This window comes from Topomyia yanbarensis, chromosome 2 (genome assembly GCF_030247195.1).
Source record: "Topomyia yanbarensis strain Yona2022 chromosome 2, ASM3024719v1, whole genome shotgun sequence".
NCBI classification, from domain to species: domain Eukaryota; kingdom Metazoa; phylum Arthropoda; class Insecta; order Diptera; family Culicidae; genus Topomyia; species Topomyia yanbarensis.
Genome location: NC_080671.1, coordinates 467095309 through 467121992, shown reverse-complemented (window position 1 = coordinate 467121992; position 26684 = coordinate 467095309). Strand labels below are relative to the sequence as shown.

The following is a 26684-nucleotide window of genomic DNA, read 5'->3' as shown; positions in this document are numbered from 1 at the left end:
AGTTCAAATTGCTCGTTTCGAATTATCGGAAATTGATCGCGAGCCATTTTCGTACATATTGCTAAGATCATATTGTTTATAGATGACTAGACACGCTGCTTGGTTCTTTTATGTAACGCCCGGGGAAGAATAATTATTAATATTTATATTTCCACTGGAGGTCGAACTCCTGAAAACTTTGATCTAAAATGAAAAGACAAAGCACGTGAGTAGTTAGCTAAATCACAATATCTACCAAGATATACCCTGATCCATTTCCCTACCTACTGCAGAGAATTCCTCGGTCATAATAGTCAGGGCCGGCAGAACACGTGGGTAGTATGGGTAGTACTACCCACTCGAAAATTACCGAGGGGGGAATTACCCACTCGAAAGTTTGGAATAAACCTGAGATTAACCAACAAATGTGTCTCGCACGCAAAATTCATGCGTCTGAAATTCTGGATGCACAACAATTTCACTTTTTTTTATTCAGATACAAATTTCTTTGTTATACAATTTAAATTTCTTGAAAATATGGAATAATAATTAGGGTTTGTTTGCAATTTGAAATTATTTCTTATATTTATGTTAAGGGGAATGCAAACAAGTATACCAAAAATATTAATGCCATTTAATTCAGACTAAAGCATGTAGTAATATTTTTAAAGACTAGATATACAAGATCACTGTCAGGACATGATGAACAGGATCGCCGACTGGCCTTCTTGGATCAACTAGAAAACTCTTGGGATCATATTTCCAGATAGCTGTTAGCATGTTAACCAAAAGAGAAGAAATAACCAAATTTGGATGTCAAATGTGTTTAAAAATATGTATATGAGGGATATATAGGATCGATCGAGGATAGTCACTGGACTGGAACGAGGCCGAAGAAATTTGTTTAGCGAAGATCTGGCGCCGGTAAACTAGACCTACGACTAGACAACATGTTTAATGTTGCGATAGCCATCATATAGGGATAGGGATTCCTAAACTTCCCTACGAAATTTGCCAAGTTTCGAGCGTCATCTGACAAGAAATACTGAAAAACTCGTTGAATTTCTAATGCCTAAGTGTCTGTCTTCTCATTCCCATTCCAAGCTAAGTGTTGCCTTTCTCATTACCCGGAATGGAGCAATGTGAAAGAACTCAAACAAATATTTGTATCTGGTACGATTGTTCAAACCAAGCACTCAGGAACTCCCCATTTCCCCAGAAAAAACAAGAAGTGCTTTCCATGCTCCATCAAACGGAGAGCCTCCTTGGAACTGAAACGATGTGGGCATGATCATAGATAGGTAAACATAAAACCATAAGTTTTGCGGGCAGAATGTTTGCAACATAGCCTCTTTTATGATCGCCTTCTCCGCTACTGTCATAATAATTAGTATAGAAGCTATGCATAGCTCTCATCATCTGATGAACATAACGGTGATATGTTAAAACCCCTCCCAAACCAAAATTAATAGGATTGAAAAAAATACCTAATGCTGAATAATTTAATTAAATAGATATTCAATAAGGGGTCATGCATAAATGACGTAGCATTTTAGGGGGTAGGGGGGTACACCAAATTTGTGACGAAGTGTGACGAGGGGGAGGGTAGGGTCAGAAGTTGTGCGACGTAGCATTAAGTTTAAATTTTTTGGCGGGCATCAAAACCCATTAATTAGAGAAAACAATTTAATGTTCCTCCATTCCTAAGTTGATTTTTACGCGGTTTTTCATTTTGTAAATTTTACTGTTCGCGGAATGGCAGGCTCGCAAAGAAAAGGATAGATTTTTCATGAGGATTTAAATTTCCGCATTAGTTAGCTAATATTGCTAACTAGTAGACTTATTTTGGTAGCTGAATTAAATTTTCTTTCGGATTCAATCAAAGAAAATTTAGTGATTTAGTTGAGTTTATGCTTCCCAAAATCGTTGGCAGCTGCAGGATTGTGAACTTTTCTTCATGCTTTATGACATGTAAAATTCTAAACAAAACTATCCACACTATATTTGTCATGAAATGGGCTTCTTTTGTAGGCAATTTGCTGTTATAATGAAAATGTTGATAAAAGTCATTTTGTAAAACATTTTGTAAGGACATATATTTAAAAGAATTGAAAAACATATGTAATTTTTTCATCTCCCGGTCACGTTGCGTGGGGGGGGGGGTTAGAGATATGCTACGTCATTTACAAGGGGGAGGTTAGAATTTTGTGACCAAATGCTACGAGGGGGGAGGGAGGGGTTGAAAATCGCCAGAAAAAAGCTACATCATTTGTGTACGGCCCCTAATAATGATTTTGAGGTATATTATCTGATCACTTCATTGAGAACTTATTGTTTTAGGCATCGTGAGGACTTTTGGAATATTGTGGGAATTGGATCTTATAACTGATCACTAAGCCAAGATTCCATAGTTGCCATGAGCTTGTCTGGATCTAAGCAGGTGGTCCGAATCCGGGAACTGGTCCTGATCTAGACTGAACTAGTTCGGATCCATGAACTGGTCCGGATCCATGGTCTGTCCCGGATTCCGGTCTAGGTCTGAGCCTAGATCAGAACCGATACAAAGTATCGCATCGATTTGAATGTGGATCTACATAGAATGCTGTTGTCGGCGAAACAGGATTCTTGGTTCCGTGTATTCCGATCAAAAGTTCAATAGAGTACACAACGTAGGTTCTAGCCACCAGACGAAATATTATTTTTCTCATTAATCCGTCAACGAACCGGTGCCAATAACCGCGTTTTTGGCTTCATCTAGTTTTTCTTTTGTGTTTCTAATGTCGCGTATACTCGGAAAAATTCGGGCTATCCGACGTTCAGAAAGTCGTCCTCGTAGTATATCGTGGGATTTGAAGTCTTCTAGAACCAGCCGAGGTCGCGACGTATATGAAAGCAATATCAATAAGTTTCTGCCTCTGATTCGGAATCGAAAAGCGACAATTCAATAGGCTAATCCGATTGAAATAATAGCACGTGTTGATCCCCAAAACGCTCCTACATAGTGTATTCTCGCCCTGGCGAATTATGTTAAAATTGTGAAAGATCTACGAAGGAAGTTTACAAGGTTTTACATAATGTAAATGCATTGTGTAAAACCAAGGAAAATAAAAGGACGGACGCACTTACGTCGATTTTGCAACAGGTCCCGTCGTGGGACTTTCTCAGGCCTTTATGAGGTAGTTTAGGAGAGGAAATGATTGTCCTCTTTCGAAAATTTACAGGCACATTAGAAGATGTTCCCTCAATGTGATTGTCAGAATCTCGCCGTGGCCGGTGGCGTAGCCCTTTTAAGTATTTCTTCTCGGAGCGGAGAATGCTTCAGTTTTTCCCGCATAATTTATATGTGGGATATTTCGACAGTTTATGCGGAGTCTTTCCACAGAAGTAAAACTTATCATAATTCTCTCCGCATCTTCCACACCGTGCCTTGTTTCTACAGTGGGTAACTCATGGCTCCATTGTTTGTAACGACGGCAGTTCATGCCCCGCGGCACAAAAGTGCGAATAGCTCTGTTAAACAAAACAAAGTTTGGAAGAACAGATCTGGCGAAAGACCGAACGTAATTGCTTGCATACCAGCATTTCACTGACTAAAGCGAGGGGTTCTGGATGGAACCAACATCATATTCCGCAATTAAGCACCTTCTCGGAGACTACACCATCAATCTCTACTTCCGGGGCGAGTACGTAGACAAAATACGTCTGCGTATACGCCCGAGTGTTGTTTAGTTACATCAAACGATATATCGATGATGCTAAATGGCTTGTTTTTGGTCCGGAAGTAGACAATCCAGGGGCCGGTTAAATTAATTGGATATGGTTTGTATTGAGAAGGATTATTTATGCCATTGGTATTCCAACCCCATTATGCCTGAAAGGATGTTGGTCGACGGAGCTACTTTCCCATTAGTCCACATCATCATACGGGCTTCAGTACCCACTAAGAAGGTTCTATCGCAGGAAATGGAAATTTATAAGATAGCTCTACACAGGGCCGTCGGGAGCTACGTCAGGCCACAAGGCTTCTATTACAGCCGGGTCCTTTTAAAACTAAGTCCTCTAGTGCAGTATGAGTTAGTAGCTCTTCAGCCATGGGAAACCCGTGAATCAGTGGTTTCTATCAGACTCCGGTTGACTCATATTGCTACATCTACAGATAGCGTTCCAGACAAGCGAATTTCGACAGCTTTTTATTCCGCGAAATCCAAATAGGGTAAAATTGCCGCATAGTTACAAGTTTTTAAATTTGTATTCAGGAATCAGTAACGTCTGGCTCAAATGACACATTCCCCCTCTGTGTGCCATGAATTGTTTTTTCATCATTTCCCTGATGGGAAGGATTGGGAAAGTGGTAAGGTAAGGGGTAAGTAAAATAGGGTGTGCAGGTATTACAATAGCAGGAATAATACTTCCAACCCATGGAGGGATTTAGAATTTGTATTTTAACAGTGAGCGGATATATTTCGTTTCGCGAAACAAACGCTTCTGTTCCATTGATGGTCTGGAACATAATCAGCACGCTATGTCTAACATGGTGAAATTGTATAACAATACAAAAATATAAAAAATTAACCATTTTATTCAACGGTTGGTTAAACTCAGTCTATCTTCTCATCTCGCTCAGAGTAGAAACTAAAAATCGTTCCGCTATAGATACACGGTAAAAACGACTGCAGACGAATTGTGTTGCTATTGATTTTTGGAAATATCCTGTAAGATCAGCTACTCGAGAAGTGAAACAATTATTATACGTGCAGAGATACGCTTACATGAATTATCTCCACATACCCCTAACATCGTGATTAACAAATTTATGTCAAGATACGGAAAGGGCTTTTCAGAACAGCTGAAACTTCGCATTTTCCCGGATGTCCCTAACGTTGTTCTTATGGTTAGAATGCTTCCGTACAAACAAACTCCTTCATACGTAACCGTTTTATGCGGATCAATCGAAAATGGGACGTTTCATCAGACAACACTGATTAATGATTATGCACCCATGGAAGATTCCCAAGCACGAATTCTACAAAAAGACACTACACCACGGAAAACTTTGTGCAAAAGAACAAAAAGCCCACCTGCTATAACCGTAAACAGCACACCGTTATCTTATGCCAAACCACAAACGGCTACAAAATCAATATCTACGGCTCTGACAGGAACAAATATTCACTCAACAACAATCACGCCCAGTATCTCCACGCCAACAACCAGCACAACCAGCAAAGAAGCGAACGTAGAAGAGGACGGATGCGTTTGTATGTTGGTTCGCTTTTCTGTTTGACGCTCTATTGCTTTCTTCTAAAATACTTTGAATTGGCTTTTCAATATTTTGTAGTGTAGTCCGTCGATTCAAGCAATAAAAATCGTATTTTAAACTTGTACACAAAGAAGACAACTCCCTTGAGAACGTTTGGTTTAACAAATGTCAACTATCAAATACAGTTTTCGTTTTTTTACGCTTTCATCATCTAACAATTAAATAAGGCGAATGATTACAAAAAATACTATTGCTATTTTTTGCTCTTCTATGAATACTGGACGTGTTCGCCCATCTTCCTGGTAAAAACACGCGCCCCCAAATATGACCCGGGCCCCAGGGCAATTGCCCTGGCTGACCCTCCTCTCATCGGGCCTGGCTCTACAAATGCTCCATGTAGTACCAGTATTCAACAAACACATTTTCGCTGAGCCATCGGTCATACAACCCGTCAACAAAGGGTGTTTCAAATTGCCTTCAGCTATTATCAGGGAATTTTCATTTTCACTTACACACGCCATGTCCGAACTTTCGTCAGTACAGGTAGAAATCATTCCGAATCTTACTACCCACTCGGGAAAAAAGTGTTCCGCCGGCCCTGATAATAGTCACAAGTGTTGAACTAACATTTCTTCCCATCCCAAAATTGACCTGCTTGGGCGTGGCCATCTACGGGGAATCACAATATCCGCTGTTAGAAGAAGGATGATGAACAAAAGAAATATTTTCTAGGAAATAAGTGGCACGTAAGTTATATTTTGCAATTATTTCAAAAATATTTTTTCATCGTTGTATTTTGAAAGTACTTCGACGGACATATATGCGAATTGGAATCAGTCAATACCCCATACAGTGCGAAATCGCATGCATCATTCGCAGATCGCCTGTATTCAATCTTCTAGACTCTGAAGAAGCAGCCGCTAAAATCCAGTTTCGAGTAAGTTCATAATATCTATGTCGTTTTACGATGGACGTTACTTCAATTGGCTTACATTGCAGTATTTACACCTGAGGCATAATGAGTTAATGATATGCCATAATGTTAAACTGTACTGAAACATATTGTAAAATTATTTAACTATTCCAGCAAAAATAATGGCTTTGTATATTTCTATTCCGATTGATGAGTAACGGTTCGTCGAAAATTTTGCCTAAGTGAATTTTGGCAGTTGGCTTTAAACCCTAATCATAAATCAGTCGAAAACTATGTCTTCTACGGATCATGTGTTACATTGAGGGCTTTTCTTATTATCGTATTCGAAGGGCCAAGTCCAATAAAATGTGAAATTCTGATCAACCCATCACATTAAGAGCACAAATGTTTCAAACAAGAAATTATTTCTACTAATTTTACTACCACTGATATGATCTGTATACATTTTCTGAGCTGATTGCATTAAACAAGCAACCGTTATTTTTGTTCTATACTCTAAGATTTCAAGGGTCGTAAGATTCGGCCATCTGTTTGCGAAGGGCAATACTTATTGTAAGACAGAATGTCGCTTTTCCCGAATTGTAAGTGAGCTGTAGCAAGTTTCATATATTTGAAACGTTGTACTGCTGAAACTAGTGTAAAATACATAAGTTACAGTGCGGTTTGAATCGCATCATTAGAAGTTGAATTTTAGCATCATACTGCTGCTTAATTTTCGTAGATTGTGTAATTTCGTGTAACATCAGGCCAATTGCAATACCTTGTCAAATGAGGTGAAACCAATCCTTGACACAAATACTTCCAAATTCAGTTAGCAAAAGCGGAAGCTAAATACAACAAATCGAGCAATATTGTTATGGCTTATATCATGAGTATTTCTAGTATATAGGACATGTTTTAGCTTTGAAATTAAGTGCTGATAGCTCCAAAACTTGATGATAGTTTAAACGGACTACGATAAAAATTGACCAAGAATAGTTGTTTGCAAATTTAGTCCGCATGTTTATGCTGATCAAAAAGTACTTCAATGATAGATTCCTAAAGTAGCCAGATTCACCCATCTGTCAACGAAGATTGACATCTGCTAATATAAAATAGCTCCGAAGTGAACGAATGTAGATAAAACCTTTTTTAATCCACCTAGCGGTGCAATTTCTCAATCATGAACACGAGAGTTTTTAGTTGCCTATATTTATTAAAAGCTTTCAAATGTATACATTACAATTTTATTATACATCACTTGACAACTACATACAAGAAAAGAAATCATTATTCGAGTTCTAAAATTTTGCAAAAGAAAAAACAGCCACGGTAATACAGCATTGAAAAAAAGAGCAAAATCGGCTAAGTCCCAAAAAGTCGATTTTAATAAAAACACAGTTGTCTTGTTGTCTTCAGCGGGTAAGGTCCAATAAGGAGTCAATTTTGGGCATTTTTTGCGTTCGGTATTAATGAATGGTCCCTTATGAGGGGTATGCGGTGATAGGTTATGTGGCCTTATCTCTATATTGTCATTTCTCATGGACACAAGAACTTTAATTCATACGCTATCACTTTCAACAACGTGTTTTTACGTTGCTCGGCATAACGAATCTTTCTGCTTGGCATAACGTGTTAAATGATATCGACGCTGCATTGCGCAGGTAATGGAACTGAAGATAGACGACATCCGTAAGTCTAAGCTCTATTCGAAAGTGGCGTGTTTAGAGCGTCTTTTAATGAACCGCTTCAGATTACTCCGGCACTGTTTGTACCCATGGCTTGACAATAGATCGTTTGAACTCTAATAACAGTGGGCATACTTTTAAGCATTCCCATTGCAAGAGTCATAATAATGAGTCTCTCTGCGCAATTGTCACACCGAGCTTTATTGCTACAATTGTCCCTTTGTTTGTATATAGTTCAATGATGCAATGCATGACTCGCGATACAAATAGCCGAACAGGCAGGCGATCCTTGTTAAAGAAGATGCAACTAAACGCGAAGCAGTCCCTCCAAAGGTCACGGGATACTAGTTTGAAGCAACACGCAATTTAGTCCCAGTACGACTGCCGTTCAAAATCTTCGCTCACTAACTGCTTCACTAGATCGACGCATGACAAACTCAAATCGATGACCACACCGTCATTCTCAACTTTATGTATGGGCATATAGACGCGGTAGTCCATCATGAAAGGCTTGTCACCAGCAACGTCTTGCTTTAGACGAATTTCGCGCCAACTCGAACAAATTTGGCAGCACCCTCTCAGATTTTAATGAAACTTTTTGTATATGAAGACTTTGTCATAAAAAGCCACTTTGCATACTTTGTTTTTCCAAAAATGATCTAGCCTGTTTTTTGAAAAGGGCCAAACTTTTTTTACCAATTTTTTTTTTCAAATGGCTCTAGTCTAAAAATGAAAAGTCCTACGAAAAAAATGTTGTAGGAGTGATTTTCACAAAATTAGTAAAATTTTCGAATAAAAATATTGAAAAAATTCTTCATTGACACCTACACTGAAAAAAAAATCGATTTTAAAAATTTAAAGTCGATTCACAAAAAACCCATTTTTAATTTGGATGAAATGTTGTTCCAAGATAGGTAATTCAAATTAGACACTTTCAACTAAAAAAAGTTATTCTAAAAAACCTTTTCCTTGTCAAAACTGAATTTTTTCAGCGCATTTTTATCGAAAACTAAACCAATGAAAGTCATAATCATCTCAGAATCCAATAAAACTCAGTTTGTGAGAAGTTATTGTCTAATTTAGCAACTAAGCATATTTTTATTAAAGGGTTAATACTTTTTCATTTTTCATAAAATTCATTTTTTTATTACTTTATCTGAAAGTACAATGTTTTCCAAAATTTTTGTAAAGATCCGAGAAATAGATCGAAAGTTACAGCGCTTTCAAGCGCGCTTCGTCTACCAAGAGCAGTAAAAATTTAAAATTTTAAACTCGATTATCTCGAAATGTCGTCTTACTAAAAACGGTTTTTCCGTGATCACGATTGCTGAAAAACTAGTTTCTTGTACTTTAACGATTCCTTTTTTATTCATAAATTTTTGTTTCATGGATAAGAATTTTTTATTACAATTTTTAGAGCTTAAAACAGAGATTTTTTTTACTAAAAACGTTCTCGAATGCAGGAAAAAATTATTATTTATTCAACTAATCGTTAAAGTACGAGGAATACTCATATACTAATGTATTTTTTTGAATTTTGGGATTTTAGATGATCTATTGGTCTTCAATCGTGATCACCGCAAACCTCTTAAATAAAAAAAGAGTTTCGGAGAAAAAGCCATAACTCCGCCAATTATCAATTTATTTTTATAAACTTTTGTTTGTTTATTCCGCTTTCCACTATGTTTTTCTCAACATGCATATTTGATATGAAGAGAGATTTTCATTACTCTTGGTAGCTTTGTTCAGTGATGTAGATTGATGAAAAGAAATGATACACAATTAACATCGAATGTTACATACATGAACCAACCCTTCTTGCTTACCAAGTTATTTTATTTGTAGTAGGCGATCAAATCCATATGCATTACATGTAAGAGGGAACCTTTCATTTGTGATTAAGCTTTATACTACACTGCAAAAACTTGACACGTTAACATCATGTGGAAAACCCTTGAATTGATTCAATTGTAAAACACATGAAAAGGAACGCTTTCCCTTTCAATATCTAATAGAGTGTGGACTAAACTGCCCAGAAAAATAATGAATTTTTTAAAACTCAATCGGCCCACCCCTGAGTCGATTCCTAATCCCACCAGGAGCTCTTGCACAAAATTTGAAGCAAATCGGACAAGTCTAGCATTAGTCTAGTCTAATGGGAAGGTAGCTCCGTCGACAAACATCCTTCTAGGCTTAATGGGCTTTGCTGGCAAAAAAATCCTTTTCAATACAAACCATACCCATTTAATACAACCGGCCCCTGGATCATCATCGATATATCGCGTTAATAATCTAAAAAAACAGACAGGCGTGTTCGAAAGAGTATTTTGTCTACGCGCCTGCCCGGGAAGTAGAGATTAATGGTGTAGTCTCCGAGAGGGGCTTCAATTACGAAATATGAGGTTGGTTCCAGGCACTAAAATTGTCGCTTTTCAAGTCCGAATCAAAGGCAAAAACTTTTTGATATTGTTTCCATATACATCGCACCTCAGCTGGTTCTAAAAGACTTGAACTCCCACGATATACTACGCGTCCACTATACCCGAAACAATCGAATCAAAACAAGAAATTCCTCCAATCAGAAAAGAGAATGTGTTGCAAACATTCGACTCACAAAACAACGGCATCGGTACAGTTTCAAGGAGGCTCTCCGTTTGATGAAGCATGGATAGCACTTCTTGTTTTTCCTGTGAAAATGGGGAGTTCCTGAGAGCTTTGTCTGAACAATCGCACCAGATTACCTACCAAATACAAATATTACATTGCTCCACTCCGAGTAATGAGAAGGCGGACACTTGGCCATTAAAAGTTAATATTTATGATCGATCGCGTAGCTTCAACGAGTTTTTCAGGATTTCTTGTCAGAAGACTTGGCAAATTTCGTAAGGAAGTTGAGGAATCCCAAAGGTATTAACAAACCTTGGTTTAATGGATGAAGGGTCGTGACTTCCTTCGGGTGGTATCTAGAGACATGTCCAATCATTGTACGTTGAATGCGCATCTCCGGCATCGCCTAGTGTTCTAGCGTCAGATCTCCGTCAAAGGAATCTCTACGGCCACGTTCCAGTCAAATCTTCGATCGCTCCTACATGTCTCTCATTTACATATTTTTGAACACGTTAGATATCCAAATTTAGCTATCTCTTCTCTTTTTATTAACATGCTCACAGCTACCTGAAAATATGATCCCAACTATTCCTAGTGGATCCAAGAAGGCCAGTCGGTGAACCTATTCATTATGTCCTGACAGTGATCTTCCGTTTGCCAAGAAGCTGCAAGCACAGGCAAACAGACATAACACTCTAAAATTCACCATCGTTCATGTTGAAAACAATAATTTTATGAATATGTTAGTGTGCAGGAACACCACACTTTGAGTGGTGGCGTTAGTGTATACTCTTTGAAGTTCGCGCGTAGTAGTCGGGTAAATAACAGTAAAATGGGTCTCCGGTGCGAGTTTGTGTTGTCAAAATAGAACAAGTGTAACAATCAGAAAATCATTTTCCGGTTTCCACGTGCTTCTTCCCTGTAATACCTATATAAATAGTTTTTCAAATCTTCAATAATACAATGGATTTGTTTTCAGTTGTGTAGTTTAGGTGCAACTTTGTTGCTCGGACGAACTGATGGAATGATCATTTTCGAAGAAATCTAATAGGCAAAAAATAGTCTATTGTGTGCCGATCACTTCCAGTCGATGGCTTCAAAAAATCTTTTACATCCTCGAAAAGGGTAATCTAGAATCATTGGATTAAATTAACGATAATCAACTCATGCTGTTTTAGATTGCGAGATGAGTTGCTTTCAATTATTTTTACTTTTACTTTAGTTACTATATGTAGTGAATTTCGCTAGGCAATTTTGGATCTAGGGCAAAGCTTGGGGATGGCTTCAAAGGTGAAAGATGCTGCTGGTAATCTGTATGAGATGGAGAGCCTAGATGTGATTGCAGAACGCGCTGCAGATAAAGTGTGCGAAACAAATATTTTCAATAACGTGGATTAATACACGACGGCAAGAAGATTTTTTTTTGTAAATGCGAAACCAGATGATCGAAATGCAACGGAGTTTAGTTTTATTTATTATTTCTTTGTATAACTCTCAATTTAATCATAAATAAAAAGCAATTATCAACCATATCGTAGCATAATTAAATTCTCAAACGTCTTTCCTGTCAGATGTAAGTATATATTTTTGAGGACCCTACCCTACATCTACCCTAAAAACGAAGATTAAGAACTAAAGAAAGACACATACGTTATTTTTCAATCCCTGATTATTCTTTGTTTGACACTTGCATCCTGCTTATGATACTTTACAAACAGTAATAGTTAAAGCAAACTTTAAAGTGCTGATAAATTATAATTGTTAAAGTTTAATAAATGTTTTAAACTTGCGAACAGTAAAGCCATCTTCCTGATCATTGCAAACATCGCATATTGTGGGCGAAATTATGCTGCAACAAGATAATGAAAGTTTCAGCGATGGGAACACGTATATCTGTTTACTTTCCACATAAATTAAATCTTTGATTCGACGGTATATCATTACCGCACCAATCGTAAAATATATTTTCGGAAGTGTAACTATACGTATAAAAAGGTTCTCTTTGTGATGATTATGCCCAACATACAGATGCCTTTCAAACAAACAAACTTTTACTATGAAACTTTTACTTGGCAACGACGACCAGCGTCGCTATCTTCGACGAGGTGAGTAAAGAAGTTGAGCAGGAATGACGATAGGTAGCGCTAGTGGCAAGTAAAAAGGATTTTATAAATATGATCAATAGAAATTTTGTCTTTTTGTTCAATGTGTTATGTCTGTTTGTCTGTGCTGCAAGTTTAACACCTAATAAGCTCGGGTTGAGATTTTAGCAGAATTTTTTTTTCAAAAATTCATAACTCTTGACAGAGTTGACTAATTTTGATGATTTATATGTCAAAAGAACCGGATATTCCTCTAGTTTATACTACTGGAACATCGTCCGCCATGGTCCAAAAATACCGGAGTTATTCCGGATTGCGTTGGGGTAAGTCGGATTTGCCATTTGGGGTTTTTCATTAATAACATGAAAATTTCCTATGGGACAATGCTTAAACTGTTTTAAAATTTGTAGGATTTACTAAAAGACATCATACTAGAGTAATTTGATGTTTGGCCAATCTTCCCCGAGGGGCCTGGAACCGGTTACAAGAGGCCAATAATGAATGCTCTTTGGATCCATTGAAAAAATGACTCCAAGAATGACAAAGTCAGTGTAAGCGGCAAAAACCTGTGTGTGAGAACCAAATCGAACCATTTTCAGACTACGAGGACACTTGACCGGTTCACCGGTGAATCCGGATTTGGGTCTCAGACGGTCACTTTTATCAAATTGCAAACCATTCAATGATACGTCGCATTATCCAAAAACATCTACTGACCTTTACAATTTAGTTGAAGGCATTGAAAACAAGTATTTAGACCATTTGGCCACGATGGCCAGTTCCGGTGAATCCGGAATATGGTCCCAGAGGGTCAATTTTATCAAATCGTAAACCTTCATCAAGCGACGTATCAAAAAACATCTACTGAGCTTCATAAGATGGTTGAAAGCCATGAAAACAAGTTTCGAGGCCAATAGGCCACGTTGGTCAGTTTCGGTGATTCTGGAATGTGGTCCCAGAGGGTCAATTTTATCAAATCGTAAACCTTCATCATGCGACGTATCAAAAAATATCTACTGAGCTTCACAAGATGGTTGAAAGCAATGAAAATCAGTTTGGAGGCCGATTGGCCGCGTTGGTCAGTTCCGTTGATTCCGGAATATGGTCTCAAAGGGTGACTTTTATCAAATCGTAAACCTTCATCATGCGACGTATCAAAAAACATCTACTAAGCTTCACAAGATGGTTGAAAGCAATGAACACAAGTTTCGAGGCCAATTGGCCACGTTGGTCAGCTCCGGTGATTCCGGAATATGGTCCCAAAGCTGTGCCTACTACTGGGCTTCACAAGATGGTTGAAAGCATTGAAAACAAGTTTTGAGGCCAATTGACCGCGTTGGTCAGTTCCAGTGATTCCGGAATATTGTCCCAAAGGGTCACCTTCATCATGCGACGTATAAAAAACGACTACTGAGCTTTACAAGATTGTTGAAGGAATTGGAAAATAGTTTCGTGGCATTTTGGCAACGATGATCGGGTCTGGTGAATCCAGAATATGTTCTTAGAATTTTTTTTCAAATCACGAATTCTATAATGCATATCAAATATCGTGGGAAATATGATTCCAGAGGAAGCATTAGAAAAAATCGCAACCTTTATCTCATATTAGTTTATTTTAATTTTAGTTTGTTTTATACTGAGAACAATTATTACAAATAAAGCAGTCGTTGGGCAATCGATCGTGGAGGGTACACAAGTAAATACAACACGCAGAGCAGTAAATATAAGTTTTGCGGTCCTTGTTTCTGGGACACAAGCCGCATCGCTTAAAACTATGTAAAATATGAATTATCCTACTGTCTTTCTCATTACAGCTACTACATCGAAACAATTTTCCAAGCACACAGCATGTGCCACATACAACCGCTTCACATTTTCGGCATTTTTGCAGATTTCGTTTTTCACTGCACATGGAGCATCTAGCTGTAGGACGCGATTCTTCTCCAAATAGCTGATCGTAATTTTGTATGAAAGTCGACATCAGATTCTTTGTTTCCTCTTTATGACCTGGTACTTTGATTCGGTGTCTCACTTGCTTTATGCACCATTCCTTAGCAAGCCACTCTAGGAAGATCTTCTTTTTATATCCACTTTAGACGATAAGTAGATACATATACACCTACACACCTAGAAAAAATAGTGTAAATTTACGTCTTCTGACCATGACATATACGAGCATCAAAAATGACTTAGTTTTACGTTAGATTTTAATTTTACATGACATTCGTAAATCATGTAAAATTACTCCACATACAGCGTTTGTTCTGAATGGTAGGAAGTGTAATTTTATGTCATTGCGCATGTAAAGTATATGTAACATGTAAAAATAAACGGAACAGGGTAATGTTTCGTCATTTCTTGAATTACTAGTTGTTGAATTGTGTCATGTTTGCAATTACGTCAACGATAAAATTCAGATTTTTTGGTGTGTATTTATTCCATTTAGCTAGCCATAATATTGGTAACCACGATAGAAAGTAAAATAGTCCTCTCTATCTCTCTCCACTCTTGCTTGCTCGTGATCGGTATATAGGGCAAAAGTACCAGAACGGTAACAGATATAATGGTAATTCCCAAAGGAGCCTATAGACCAATCAGTCTGACCTCCTTCCTTCTCAAATTAGTGGAACGTTTAATCGATCACTACATTCGGGATGTTGTTAGCTTGGGCGAACACCCGCTGCATGCAATGCATTTCAACGGGGAAAGTCGACTACCACCCTGTTACACAATGCTGTCTACAACATTGAAAAAGCTTTTTCGCAAAAGAATGCTCAGGAGTTTGTCTTGATGTTGAAGCTGCTTGTGAATCATATCTTACGTGTCTTACGAATCATATCTCATATGGATACACGCAATGCTTACCAACCGACATCTGTGCTCGTCGTTAAGACAAGTAGAGATGAGGAAGCTGAGTGTCTTCAGATGTCCTGATGGTGGTGTGCTGTCACTACTGCTATGGAACTTTGTCGTCGATGGCTTGTTGAGGAAACTTAATGAGCTTGGGTTTCCGACGTATGGTTTCGCCGATGATTATCACATAATGATCACCGGTATTTGCATTAACGCACTTTTTGATTTGATGCAACAAGCCTCATGTGTTGGTGAGCTTCACGTTGAACTATCAGCTAATCCAAATAAAACACCAATGGTGCTTTTCGCGCAAAGAAGGATTACAACCGGAGCTCGTTTCAGTATCTCAAGAATTCCGATGCTGGCAAAGAGCGTTGAGGAACAAGTTCCTCATTGAAAAAAGTATAATGGTCATCTAATTGTTTAAAGAGGTGCACGGAATGGAAAAGTTTGAGAACCACTAGAATATTTATCCGCCTTTCAATTTTTATTTCTTTCGTTTCTCGTCTAGTTTCATGAGTTTTGAGTTGTACAGTCAAGTAGGAGGGGATATTCAAGTCTTCGCTAAGTATCAGATGTAACGAATTCTACTATTCTGTACTGCGACATGCATTTCACAATTAGCTTAGGGTCCTTTCATAAATTACGTAACGCATTTAGGTGGGAGGGGGTACGACAAGTTGTGACATAGAGGGGAGGGGGAGTTAGCTAAATCGTTACGTAATATTATGTATGGGAATGCTTGGTATTTTGACTATGATTCAAATTAATTACAGATTTTCAATGCAATAATATCCAAATTCTATCTATTGGAATGTTTAATAAGAAGAATCTCTGAGTAACGTGTGAAAAAATTTCGAGAATTTATCGTGAAATAGTTGAATGATAAGCTTTCAAAACATAATCACTTTTCATTATTTTTAATTTGCAAAGTGCACTTCGTTATCGAAAACAAAGACGTACTTCTACTTCAATACTAACTCACCCAGAATCCAGATTTCATTACTGAAATATAGCATATTCTGGCCTCAGGAGATCGTTGTGTCTAAGGATTTTAGAATAAACATAATGTTTTATTTCCAACTGCCAATCCTCGTCAATATAATACATTGTATAAGTGACACAAAAATCGTGATACATATTGTTTTTTGTCTGATTCAACCGACATATTGTGAGGACACCTGTACTCAAACACAGAACTAAAAACAAGAAGCGTGTCATTTGTTTACAGATTCGGTTTCAGACTTTAGCACCCCAAATCCGGTTACATCCTGTCCAAACTGAAGTGATTTGAATCCATTGTAAACCAGTAGTACGTGGCCACGAATTGAAGCTATTTACGGAACATACTAAAGGAGTGCAGTTCGAACGAAGAATACAATTTTGCCGCAGTTGTTTGACCATTTGAAAGTGTATTTGTGTTGTGATTTTTTTTCTCTGTCTCTGGCGAATATTGGCGTCTGTGCCTAGCAAATCTCATTCAAAATTGCGAACGAACTAAGAGTATGGACCAGAGGTGAATCACAGAGAAGCAAACATAATCTTAACATCCGCAACCCGTTTGTTTGAATGAAATTTTGCAGTGCATGTAACCTGATAAATGTTGCTACCTTCTTTCCACTATCTCTTTTTGCAGCTATCATTTCTCCTACGTAGCATGAACCTGTGATAACTAACTGTGATTTTTTTCTTGTGTGAAACAACAAACTAACCATTAAAGTTTCGAACCAACATTTTCATTGAATTTAAGAGTTCAACTAGTCAGTATTACTCGCAATAATGCTCAATCAGTGAATTTAAAACGCTTAGGAGTAACCAATTATCACATACAGTATCAAAACGAAACGCAACTTCCAGGGTCCGGTCAAAATTCGTAACCAACCAAAACACCCTAACGCACCATGTCAGCCAAAAGCAAACACAAGAATGTTGTGTTCAAGCTGCTCAAATTCAATGAAGACGAGGAGAAGAAAGACTTGCCACCGATGAAAGGATGCTCGAAACAAACGCTCACCCCTAACTTCTCTATTATCTCTCTCAGTCAGGTGACGGAGGCATCGCTCGAGATATGGCGCACACTACCGGCGGCCATCCGGCAGGACCCGAGTCTGGCCTCATTCCGGCAGGAGCACGAGCGGTTACATGGTGAGTAATGAACCGGTTTATTTTCTTTATTTTATACCATGCGTTTCCATCAAGCTCACATTGAGTGTTTCATAGTTTTGTTAGTGACTTTTATTCGCTCACAAATGCGAGAAAGGTATCCTGAGATGAATCAATCGGACTACAGTACAAATAAGTCCACTGAAATATTTCACCGGTTTGGAGAATCGATCAAGTCAGTTGGCCCTTTAGCCAATTAAAATATTTGATGCTTAAAATACGCACACTTTGATTTCACATTTTTATAGCTCCCTCCCCTTAAGGACATTATACATGCGAGCCACAACATAGCTTCTACGCCGCACACACCCCTCTCCCCTGCCTAACCATGTATCTGACATGAGCAAATATAAGAAAACGTTTTTCAATACACTAACCTTGCCGGTGTACCACGAAACTGCTACTTGAGGAAGCTAGAGCATTTTCCTATACAATCAACCCGAGTTTTTGACGGAATTCCAGCTATAGCTCTTATTTTGTGCGAAAATATCACCCCTCTTCACTTGGGGTTTCTTTTCGAAACAATTTTATTTTTCTTCTCACTTTTTCAAATGCACTTTTATCACATACCACCGCAAAAAACACCCGCGAAACTTTAATCGTTTACTAATTAAACTTTCTGCCAATGTGCAGATTACCGAAGGAAAATGTCCGAAAACTCTTATTTGTGCGTTTGAATTTTCACTTCGAATTTTTTCTCAATGTAAACAAGTGCGTCGGTGCCTAGCAACAAGCGTGCGTTGCTGGCTTCCACATATCTTCACCTTAAGTGAAGAAGTGGTTTGTTTGCTCCAAATTCGCCGTGCAAACGATTTGTTTTCCTCCTAATTCAAACGTCAAAACGATAAAATTCCAACATAGCCGGTATTATTCTAATTGCAAACATATTATTGGTATTTTTGATCAATGCATTCTCCATTATGATGATTTATTAATTCCGCCTCAGTTTGCGTAACTTGACACGTCAATTGTTCTCACTATGGACACAAAGCCATACATAAATAACGACATAAAACGTTCGCCGGCTTATCTAAAGCCGGCGGTGTAAATGCGATAATAAGCGGAAGTGTTTCATGCTCGATATTTGCATAAAATCATTGGCGATAATCTTTTCTCCGTTCGCGTCGCGCTGCAACAAGAAAGAAAAGATTTGTACCTACACTCTTCAAGTGGTGGCTACGGCAGCGCGGTGCGGTTCTCCATCCCAAATTGGTCCAGAACTGATGGATGGTTAGCTTGAAAATACGAACAAATTTATTTGCTGTTTACTTTTCCATTTGCGAGAATGAAACTGGATTGAGCGACCTGTTACGGGAGGAGGGCTACTACTACTACTAGTACATTACGGTTATTGCGAGCAGCGGTTGCTTTGATTGTCCTGCTTTCTATACGGTTTACGGCTCTTGTGTTGCTACTGTTTTGCGGATGATCCAAAAATAAATACGACATCGTGACACTGACTGGCGGTGGTGGAGGCGCACGGTGATTCATGGCCATCGCTGTTGATTGAGGCCGTTGACGAAATGATCCGAATGTAAACAGTAAACACGTGAGAAATGAAGTGAAACCCAGACTGGTGGGTTGAAAAAGTGGTGAAATTGATCGAACCTTTTTTGAAAATTTGTTTAGACTTCTGAACGGTTTTGCTTTAGAAGCTAATGCATCAAGGGGACTTGTGGTTGTTGAATTTCAAGCCGCCTAGAAATAAGAATAACTAAGGATGGTTTTAAGACGAATTTTACACCATTTTGTTCAATTTATAAATGGCGTTCTATCGAATAACATATGTGTAATATCGTGTTAGTTTCCGATGAGTTAACTTTAGTAAGCATTTTAAAATGTCAACATCTCTACATTAATCACAACAAAACATCCCTTTTTGATCTCAAAAATCATGGTAAATATTTTTTAAGTGATTACTAGACCTACAATCAACAGATTGTGCTTCAATCGGTATTTCTTTACTATAACCCTACTATTATGAAAATGTGAAATTTTCATAATTCTAAGCGAAACAGTTTGCATACGCTGCAGAGCATGCTTTTTCCGAATAGGTAAAATTAAATGAAAACTTAAAACTAGAGAAAATTACCCGGAATCTTAAAATAAAAAACCTTAAAATAATATTGCTTACCATTAAAAATGTCTTTATGCAATATTAGCATTAGGTGTCATTTAAAAAACTAACATCAATCGATGTTTGAATTTTGCATTACTATTTTGAACGCTTATTTATCCATTGATTTCTGTGCGTTTTTGTTGACATCTGACCTGAAAGTTTATACCTGAATGGTATTTGTATTGCATTATACATTGAAAAATCTACTGACTAGAAAAATCTTTCATGCCACCATGCGGTAAATCCACCTATGCACTGCCAATCCTAGCAACTCTGTTGGGTTCAGACATTATTAGTTGATTTGCAATAGCCACGGTGAAAACTGTCAAGCAATTACGCTCGAGGTTGTTGGACAGCGTGAAGCACTTCGTGTTCAGCATTTAAACCATTATTTTCCTTTTTCGTTTTTTTTTTATTTCAATTATAGAGGTTTTAACCTTAAGGTCATTCGCTTCTTCGGGTTATAAAAATCTCTTATGAAAAATTTCTAACCCTATGTGCGGGGGTTGGGACTCGAACCCATGTGCGCTCCGTACAAGGCAATCGATTTACCAACTTCGCTACGCCAGCCCCTCCATTATTTTCCTTGTGAAGAAAGGCGAAAGCCTCAAACAGAAGTATGGTTCCATCCGTCCAACGGAAATGGTCTCATCATTGCACGATTATAATCAGGAAGCGGAGCAACCGACTAAATATTTAATAAATACCTGGACGTTGTTATGTATGCAGAAGTATCAGTCGACGCCGGTTGACGATCGGCGAGGAGGGAATATCCAAGCCACTGTTCTTTCCTTCGGTGCTCGCGATGAATGGGGAGATCTACCCAGCTACCGCCTTCATCAAGAAGGAGGATGTAGTCTTCAAGAGACAGTATAGGTTATATGTCTTATCAAATGCAGCACAAAATAATGTTTGAAAAATCTGATGATGTGTTGTAGCCATCATCAATGCGAGGACTATGCTAATGGCTGCAGTTGCTTTTAATAGAAAGCAGTGGTGTAGTAGTGAGGGGGGGGGGGGGGGGTTTGAGGACAAACCCCCCCCCCCCAAATATTTTGAAGAAATTTGAAAAAATTGAATATTGGCGACAGACCACGACACCTACCGTTCGGCTCGTTATGGAGGCTAGATCTACCGCCGAGGACTATAACGAGTAGATCGTGACGAAACGGCTCCTGGTATCGTGACAAAACTGGGAGCTTATTAGCTCACGAAACGGACATCGGTACCGATAGAAATTCCACCACATTCTTTAGTCCTTGACTGACGGCGAACATGAACTGGAGAGTGTGCGAGAAGTATCTTAATAGCGACCACCAGGCGATTCGCTACCGCAACTGCCAATGGAACCCTGCTGCTGCACGGAGATGGACGACCGGCAAACTAAGTGGAAGACAAAAGTCTTTAACAAAAACCTCTTTGTTGAGTCACTTCGGCGAACAGCAAAATCAAGTAGTCAAGAGGGATTATGACGGCTTTTGACGTTACAATGCCATGAAAACTGGAGCCATGCAGTAGACGGTGTGCAGCTTACTGGTAAAATGAGTAGCTCACTACGCTTCACGCTGCTTGTCTTAGAACCAGAAGGCGGGCTCAGAGTGCAAGATCGGAGAGTGAGAGAGGAGCGTAAGCGACGTTTAGAGAAGCTAGGGACACTTTAAAATGGGAAATCAAGCTTAGTAAACCAGTTTGCCATGAGTAACTGTGCTGAGAAGTAGACGCTAATCCCTGGGGGACGCGTACTGAGCCGTCATGACGAAGATGAAGGCCCGTCGACACCAGCTGAAATATGCCCAGCTATTATACAGATAACAAATATACCCGAGTAAGCTAAAGAGCCACAAAATAAAACCTAAATAGTGGTCGCAGTGGCAAAGTTTCCCCTAACAAAAAGCTAAAAATAATCGTTGAGGGTCTCTTCCCGAAGCGCGATCCAATTACCTGGTCACCTGGTCACCGACACAACACAGCAGGAATGGGACAATACGGAGAAAGGAAAGTGGACCTATCGGCTCATCCCAAACCTGTTGACCTGGATCAATAGAAACCACGCATCTTCCACCTGAAACGGCTCCTGTCGGGCCACGGCTGCTTCAGGAAGTATCGTCATCGGTTCGGGTACGCAACGTCACTATTGTGCCCGGAGTATGAGAACGTCGAGGAGACACCGCATGTCTTCGAATGTCCGAGGTTTGAAGCGACGTGCAGGGAGATTCTTAAATCAGGAGGACCGGGCATCAACCCGGATAATGTAGCTTACAGAATGACAACGATGTAAAGACGTGAAAGGCAGTCAATAGAGTTATGATGTAGATCATGAGCGTCTTAGAGCGGAAACGGCGTGATTAACATCGAGCAACGGTTTCGGGAGAGCAATCACCGTCAGGGAACTCGCCGCAGGAATAAGCTAGATCCACCGCCGAGGACTAATCGAGTAGACTGCAACAGAGCATCGAGTATGGGTCCCCACCGGTTATTCTGATATAAATATAGCGAAAACCAAAGAAGAATCGGCATTGGGAGAACTTCTTTGTCCAGTGAACTCTCCGTCAGCGTAAGCTAGATTCACCACTGGGGACTAGATTAAGTAGACTGCGATGAGACACCACTAGTCGCGGGTCATCCGGGCACCAGTGAACCGGACACCCTGCTTCACCAGAATCGCCGAACTGACCTCGACACCTAGCTGATTGGCTCCTCTCTCGCCGGGGAACTCTCTGTCGGAGTAGGTCAGGTCCATCGTCGGGGACTAGACCGAGTAGTTCGAGAACAATGGATGGTCGAAAACTGGTAGTGTGTCGAGGATGGGTGCTGTAACCAGAGATGCGAATGGTACCGGTAAACTACATTTTTGCAGGTACATTTACATTCGCACAAGCCGTACAACCCGCTACAGTGATGCATCACTGCTGCTCTTGCCAAAACGGTAGCTAAACCGAGTACACTTTTCCGTACAGCAGAAAAATACATTTTTGTTTTGCTGCTGTAGTTTGCCCTCGCGCTTTGTACACTTTTCTCTGCATAGTCAAAGGGAGAGGCCCACACACGACAGCGTAGAAGAGACAGCCTAAAACTCACCAAAGGGCTGTTAAAAACGGACATTTACTGTATTAAAATTGTCTAAAATTGATGAACGGTTAGATCTATCACACATATCGACTCACGTTCTTGTTCACTCGCCTGTTTTCATATGTTAGAATTTGCTATATACCCTCCCCATCAAAACATAATTTATTGAAGGTCTTTTAACGGTAATCTATTAATTAATCAAGTATCTCACTGGGCGATTGGCATTATTTGGCTGATCCATCTAGTAAAAATAGGCTGGTCTGTCCAGAGAATATATTCAAAAGAAAAGTTCCATATTGAGAGCTGTGATGAGGAAGCCCACGCCCGCCAACGGAAATATACAGATTCTCCATGAAATATGAAATTTCATTTTCCATTTAAATTTTCAATAATGTACTAATGAACTTAAGTAAACAATCTTAAGTTTAAGTATTTCTTGATCGATTAGTGGTGGAAAAAATGAAATTATTTGATAAATTACATTGTTATGCAACGTTCGCACTACCAGTTAAAACGGGTTTTTATGCTATCTTGGTGACATTTTTCTTGTTGCTAATTATTAAAACGTGTTATAACTCTGTAGTGTAAACATTGTATTACTAAACCAATTCTGCAGCGTTTTATGTTATATAGGTGTTTTATGTGGTAATAGGACTGACATAATTATATCTTCAGTACAGCAGTTTGTTTCATAATTTAAAACAGATTTATTTTAAAATTTAAATTAGTATATCCAACCGTTCTATTTGTTGTATACTTTAAAACGCAATTAGAACTGTGTTTTAAATACATAGGGTAGGACAGATATTCTGACTGGATAAACTGGGAAAACAATTTTAAGTCCAGTAACGCTTAAGACATGGCTTGAATTTGAATCGAAAAAGAACACCCGCTTCAACTGCTGCTGGGACGGTAAGTTCTGTTTTAAAATTTTCCGTTGTGTGCAGTACGAAACAAAAGTGTTTGAAATTAGAAAACAAAAAGTTCTGCTGGGAATGTGATTGTTTCCGATGCAATTACACTCAGATTTTTCACGCAGGGGATACAGGCCGTGTAAATGAAAACCGCGTAAAAATAAAAAAACGCGTTAATGAAAACCGCGTAAAGTTCAAAATCCGCGTAAAAAAACCTGAGTGTACTCTCCTATATAAAATACTACGCTGCTGAACAGTGCAATAACTACAGAAGCACGTTGTCAGATGCCTTACTGATAAAAAACATATAACCAAAATATGAAACATGAAAACCAATAGGCTCTTTACCCTACGCAGCTACAAAGCGCCGTAAACATGGATTAACAAGTTACAACGCACACGCATGCATAAAAATAAATATATTTTTTACAAACGCAATACTCTTAAGGTGAAGATACGTGGAAGCCACGTTGCTAGGCACCGACTCGCTTGTTTACATTAGGAAAAACTGAAATCTGAAGTGAAAATTCAAACGCACAAATGAGAGTTTCCGAACATTTTCCTTTGGTCATCTGTACATTGGCCGAAAATTTGAAGTTTTGTTAGTAAACGATTAAATTTTTGCGAGTGTTTTTGCAGTGGTGTGTGAAAAAAGTGCATTTGAAAAAGTGCAATGAAAACGAGAAAAAGAGTGTTTCGAAAGGAACCCCAAGTGAAGAGGGGTTATATTTTCGCACAAAACAGGAGCTACAGATGGCATTCCGTCAAAAACTCCGATTGATTGCATAGGAAAATATTCTAGCTTCCTCAAGTAGTAGTTTCGTGGCACACAAGCAAGGTTAGTGTGTTGAAAAACGTATTTTTATATTTGCTCATGTCAGATACATGGCTAGGCAGGGGAGAGGGGTGTGTGGCGTAGGAGCTATGTTGTGGCTCGCATGTATAATGTCCTTAAGCAGCACACACCGTATTGAATTAAATCAAAACCACCCCGCCCACCCACTTTGCAAATCATTCTGTGACACCGCGCTGGTACCCGAAAAATCCGCACACGGCCACCGCTGCCGAAAATGCATCTTACCCGTTCGACATAAGAACAAAAACTCATTCAAACGGGTACGCGTCACCTCTAAACTAACCGTATATGGTTTAGTCACTTAGGTGCGAGTGTGTGCAAATGCCAACGTTACCGAAAATCGATAGCGCTTATTGCATCGCCCGGAGACGATGTTGCTCATATGGGATAAGAACAACAACTGATTTAAACGGACATGCGTTGCTTCTATTTATGACTTTTCGTGTTTCATTGAGCAACTAAGCTGCCCTCTCTTGACGGCTGTGTCTGAGAAATCTGCCTCACGAATGGTAATTTTCCCGTTTTTCGTGAACTTTTTAATTTTACCATTTTCCAAAAGACTACTTTTATTGGGGAGATATTAAATTATTACCAATATTTAAGTTAGGTGTTTCTGAATCGGTTGGTGTATGAATGATTAAAATTCATCTAGTAATATCGGAGTTATAAGCGTGCAAACCTTACATAGTTTCGTTACATGGGAGATAGTTTAGATTTTAGAATGACACCTAGCCCCAGATAGTGGAGTAAGACATTTTTAATGTCAAAAGTGAAAAGACCGTGTTTGTCTTCCGATTGGGATAGAGTGACATTGAGCCGACCCTGAAGCCTCCGTGCCTCAAGCTCGAGCTAGCCAAGAAAAGAGGCCTTCGGAGCCCACCCCAAACGGTCCCCGTGGCTTGACCAGGGACTAGGGGCAATATAAGCCGCGACCCTTCTGGTCCGGCCAGTAACAAGCTCTAGTAGATCGTAAAGTAGCACCGGCAAAAGGTCGTCGGTGCGCAAGCCCTACATCCAGAATCGCAAGACCGACCTTGGCCAGCGAATTAGCACGACCAACTAGACCTGGAATCCATTGAAGTGCATGAGCACAGCCTCCCCCCGAAGTAGTCCTTTCAAATGGAATCCGGGGGATCAGGCAAATGTCAGACTCCTTGGTGGAGGATTGAGGAATAGGGTTCAGAGTTATCTTTTCCGTTCAGAGTCCCTCACTCTGGCACACAATGGACGAAATCGGTAGTATGGTCTAACTATTGAACCTGTGCTGGGTCAGCGTAAGAGCTTTACCACGAAGTAAGAAAAACCCACACACACACAACTGGACCCCATTGTCGACCATTGAAGCAAGTCCTTGCTGTTATGACAACTGGCTAGGCATTAAGTAATTGGGCCATCATCATCACTGCTGATGCTGATTTTCTTTTCTTCTTGTTTCGAGAACAAATTTTTATCTACTAGAAACCGTGAGCGGCCTTGTAAAATTCGAGCCCTGGATTTATTTGAAATGGGTTTTCGCATAAATTATATTATTGGATTTTAATCAATTATGGTCAACGACTAAATCGACACTTGTACTTGTGCTAGTTGGTCTCTGATTTCGTTTTCTGCGGTTTTTGTGAAAATACTAGCTCCAATATGAATGCTGGGACGATGTTGGTCAGAAAAATTGCCCCATGACATCAAACAGAATTTCTATTTGTGTAATCAGTAAAAGTAAATTGAAAATTCATTGAGATGTTAAAATTTCTTATTGATAACAAAGCAAGTATTCAATTTTATGTTTTGCCGAGGAACAATAAATAAACAAAAGGGGACGGACATAGCGTAGTTGGTAAAACGATTACGCAGCTCGCCTGGGTTCGAGTCCCAACCCCGCACATAATTTAAAAAAATCGATCTGGCCAAATCGATTTTATTGTGGTATGGAGAAATGGTCATTTGATGAACGAAAGTCTTCGTAAATGCTACTTATGTAGTGTACATTGAACGAATGTTATCGTTGATAGCGACATTATTTTTCGTGAATGAAGCGAATAGTTTCGTTTATTTTAACAAACGGTTGTGAATATTACGAACGATTTCGTTGGTCACATTCGATCTCTTAGGATCGATGTTTGACAGTACCGATTTTTTTTAATTAAAGGGATCGATCTGGTAACAT

General features: G+C 39.1%; 1 protein-coding gene across 9 annotated transcripts in view; it reads left to right on the top strand.

Annotated features, from left to right (window-relative positions):
• LOC131686153 (P protein) overlaps nucleotides 1-26684 on the top strand; it is a 436886-nt gene that overhangs the window by 341128 nt on the left and 69074 nt on the right. For 5 of the 9 annotated variants that reach the window (XM_058970335.1, XM_058970338.1, XM_058970336.1 and 2 more), the window contains one exon: nucleotides 17444-17547. In XM_058970335.1, the coding sequence (XP_058826318.1) occupies nucleotides 17444-17547 (104 nt within the window). Of the gene's footprint in view, nucleotides 1-16626; nucleotides 16919-17443; nucleotides 17548-26684 lie in introns of those variants that run through there. The other 4 variants (XM_058970339.1, XM_058970340.1, XM_058970342.1 and 1 more) reach the window with 3 other exon arrangements.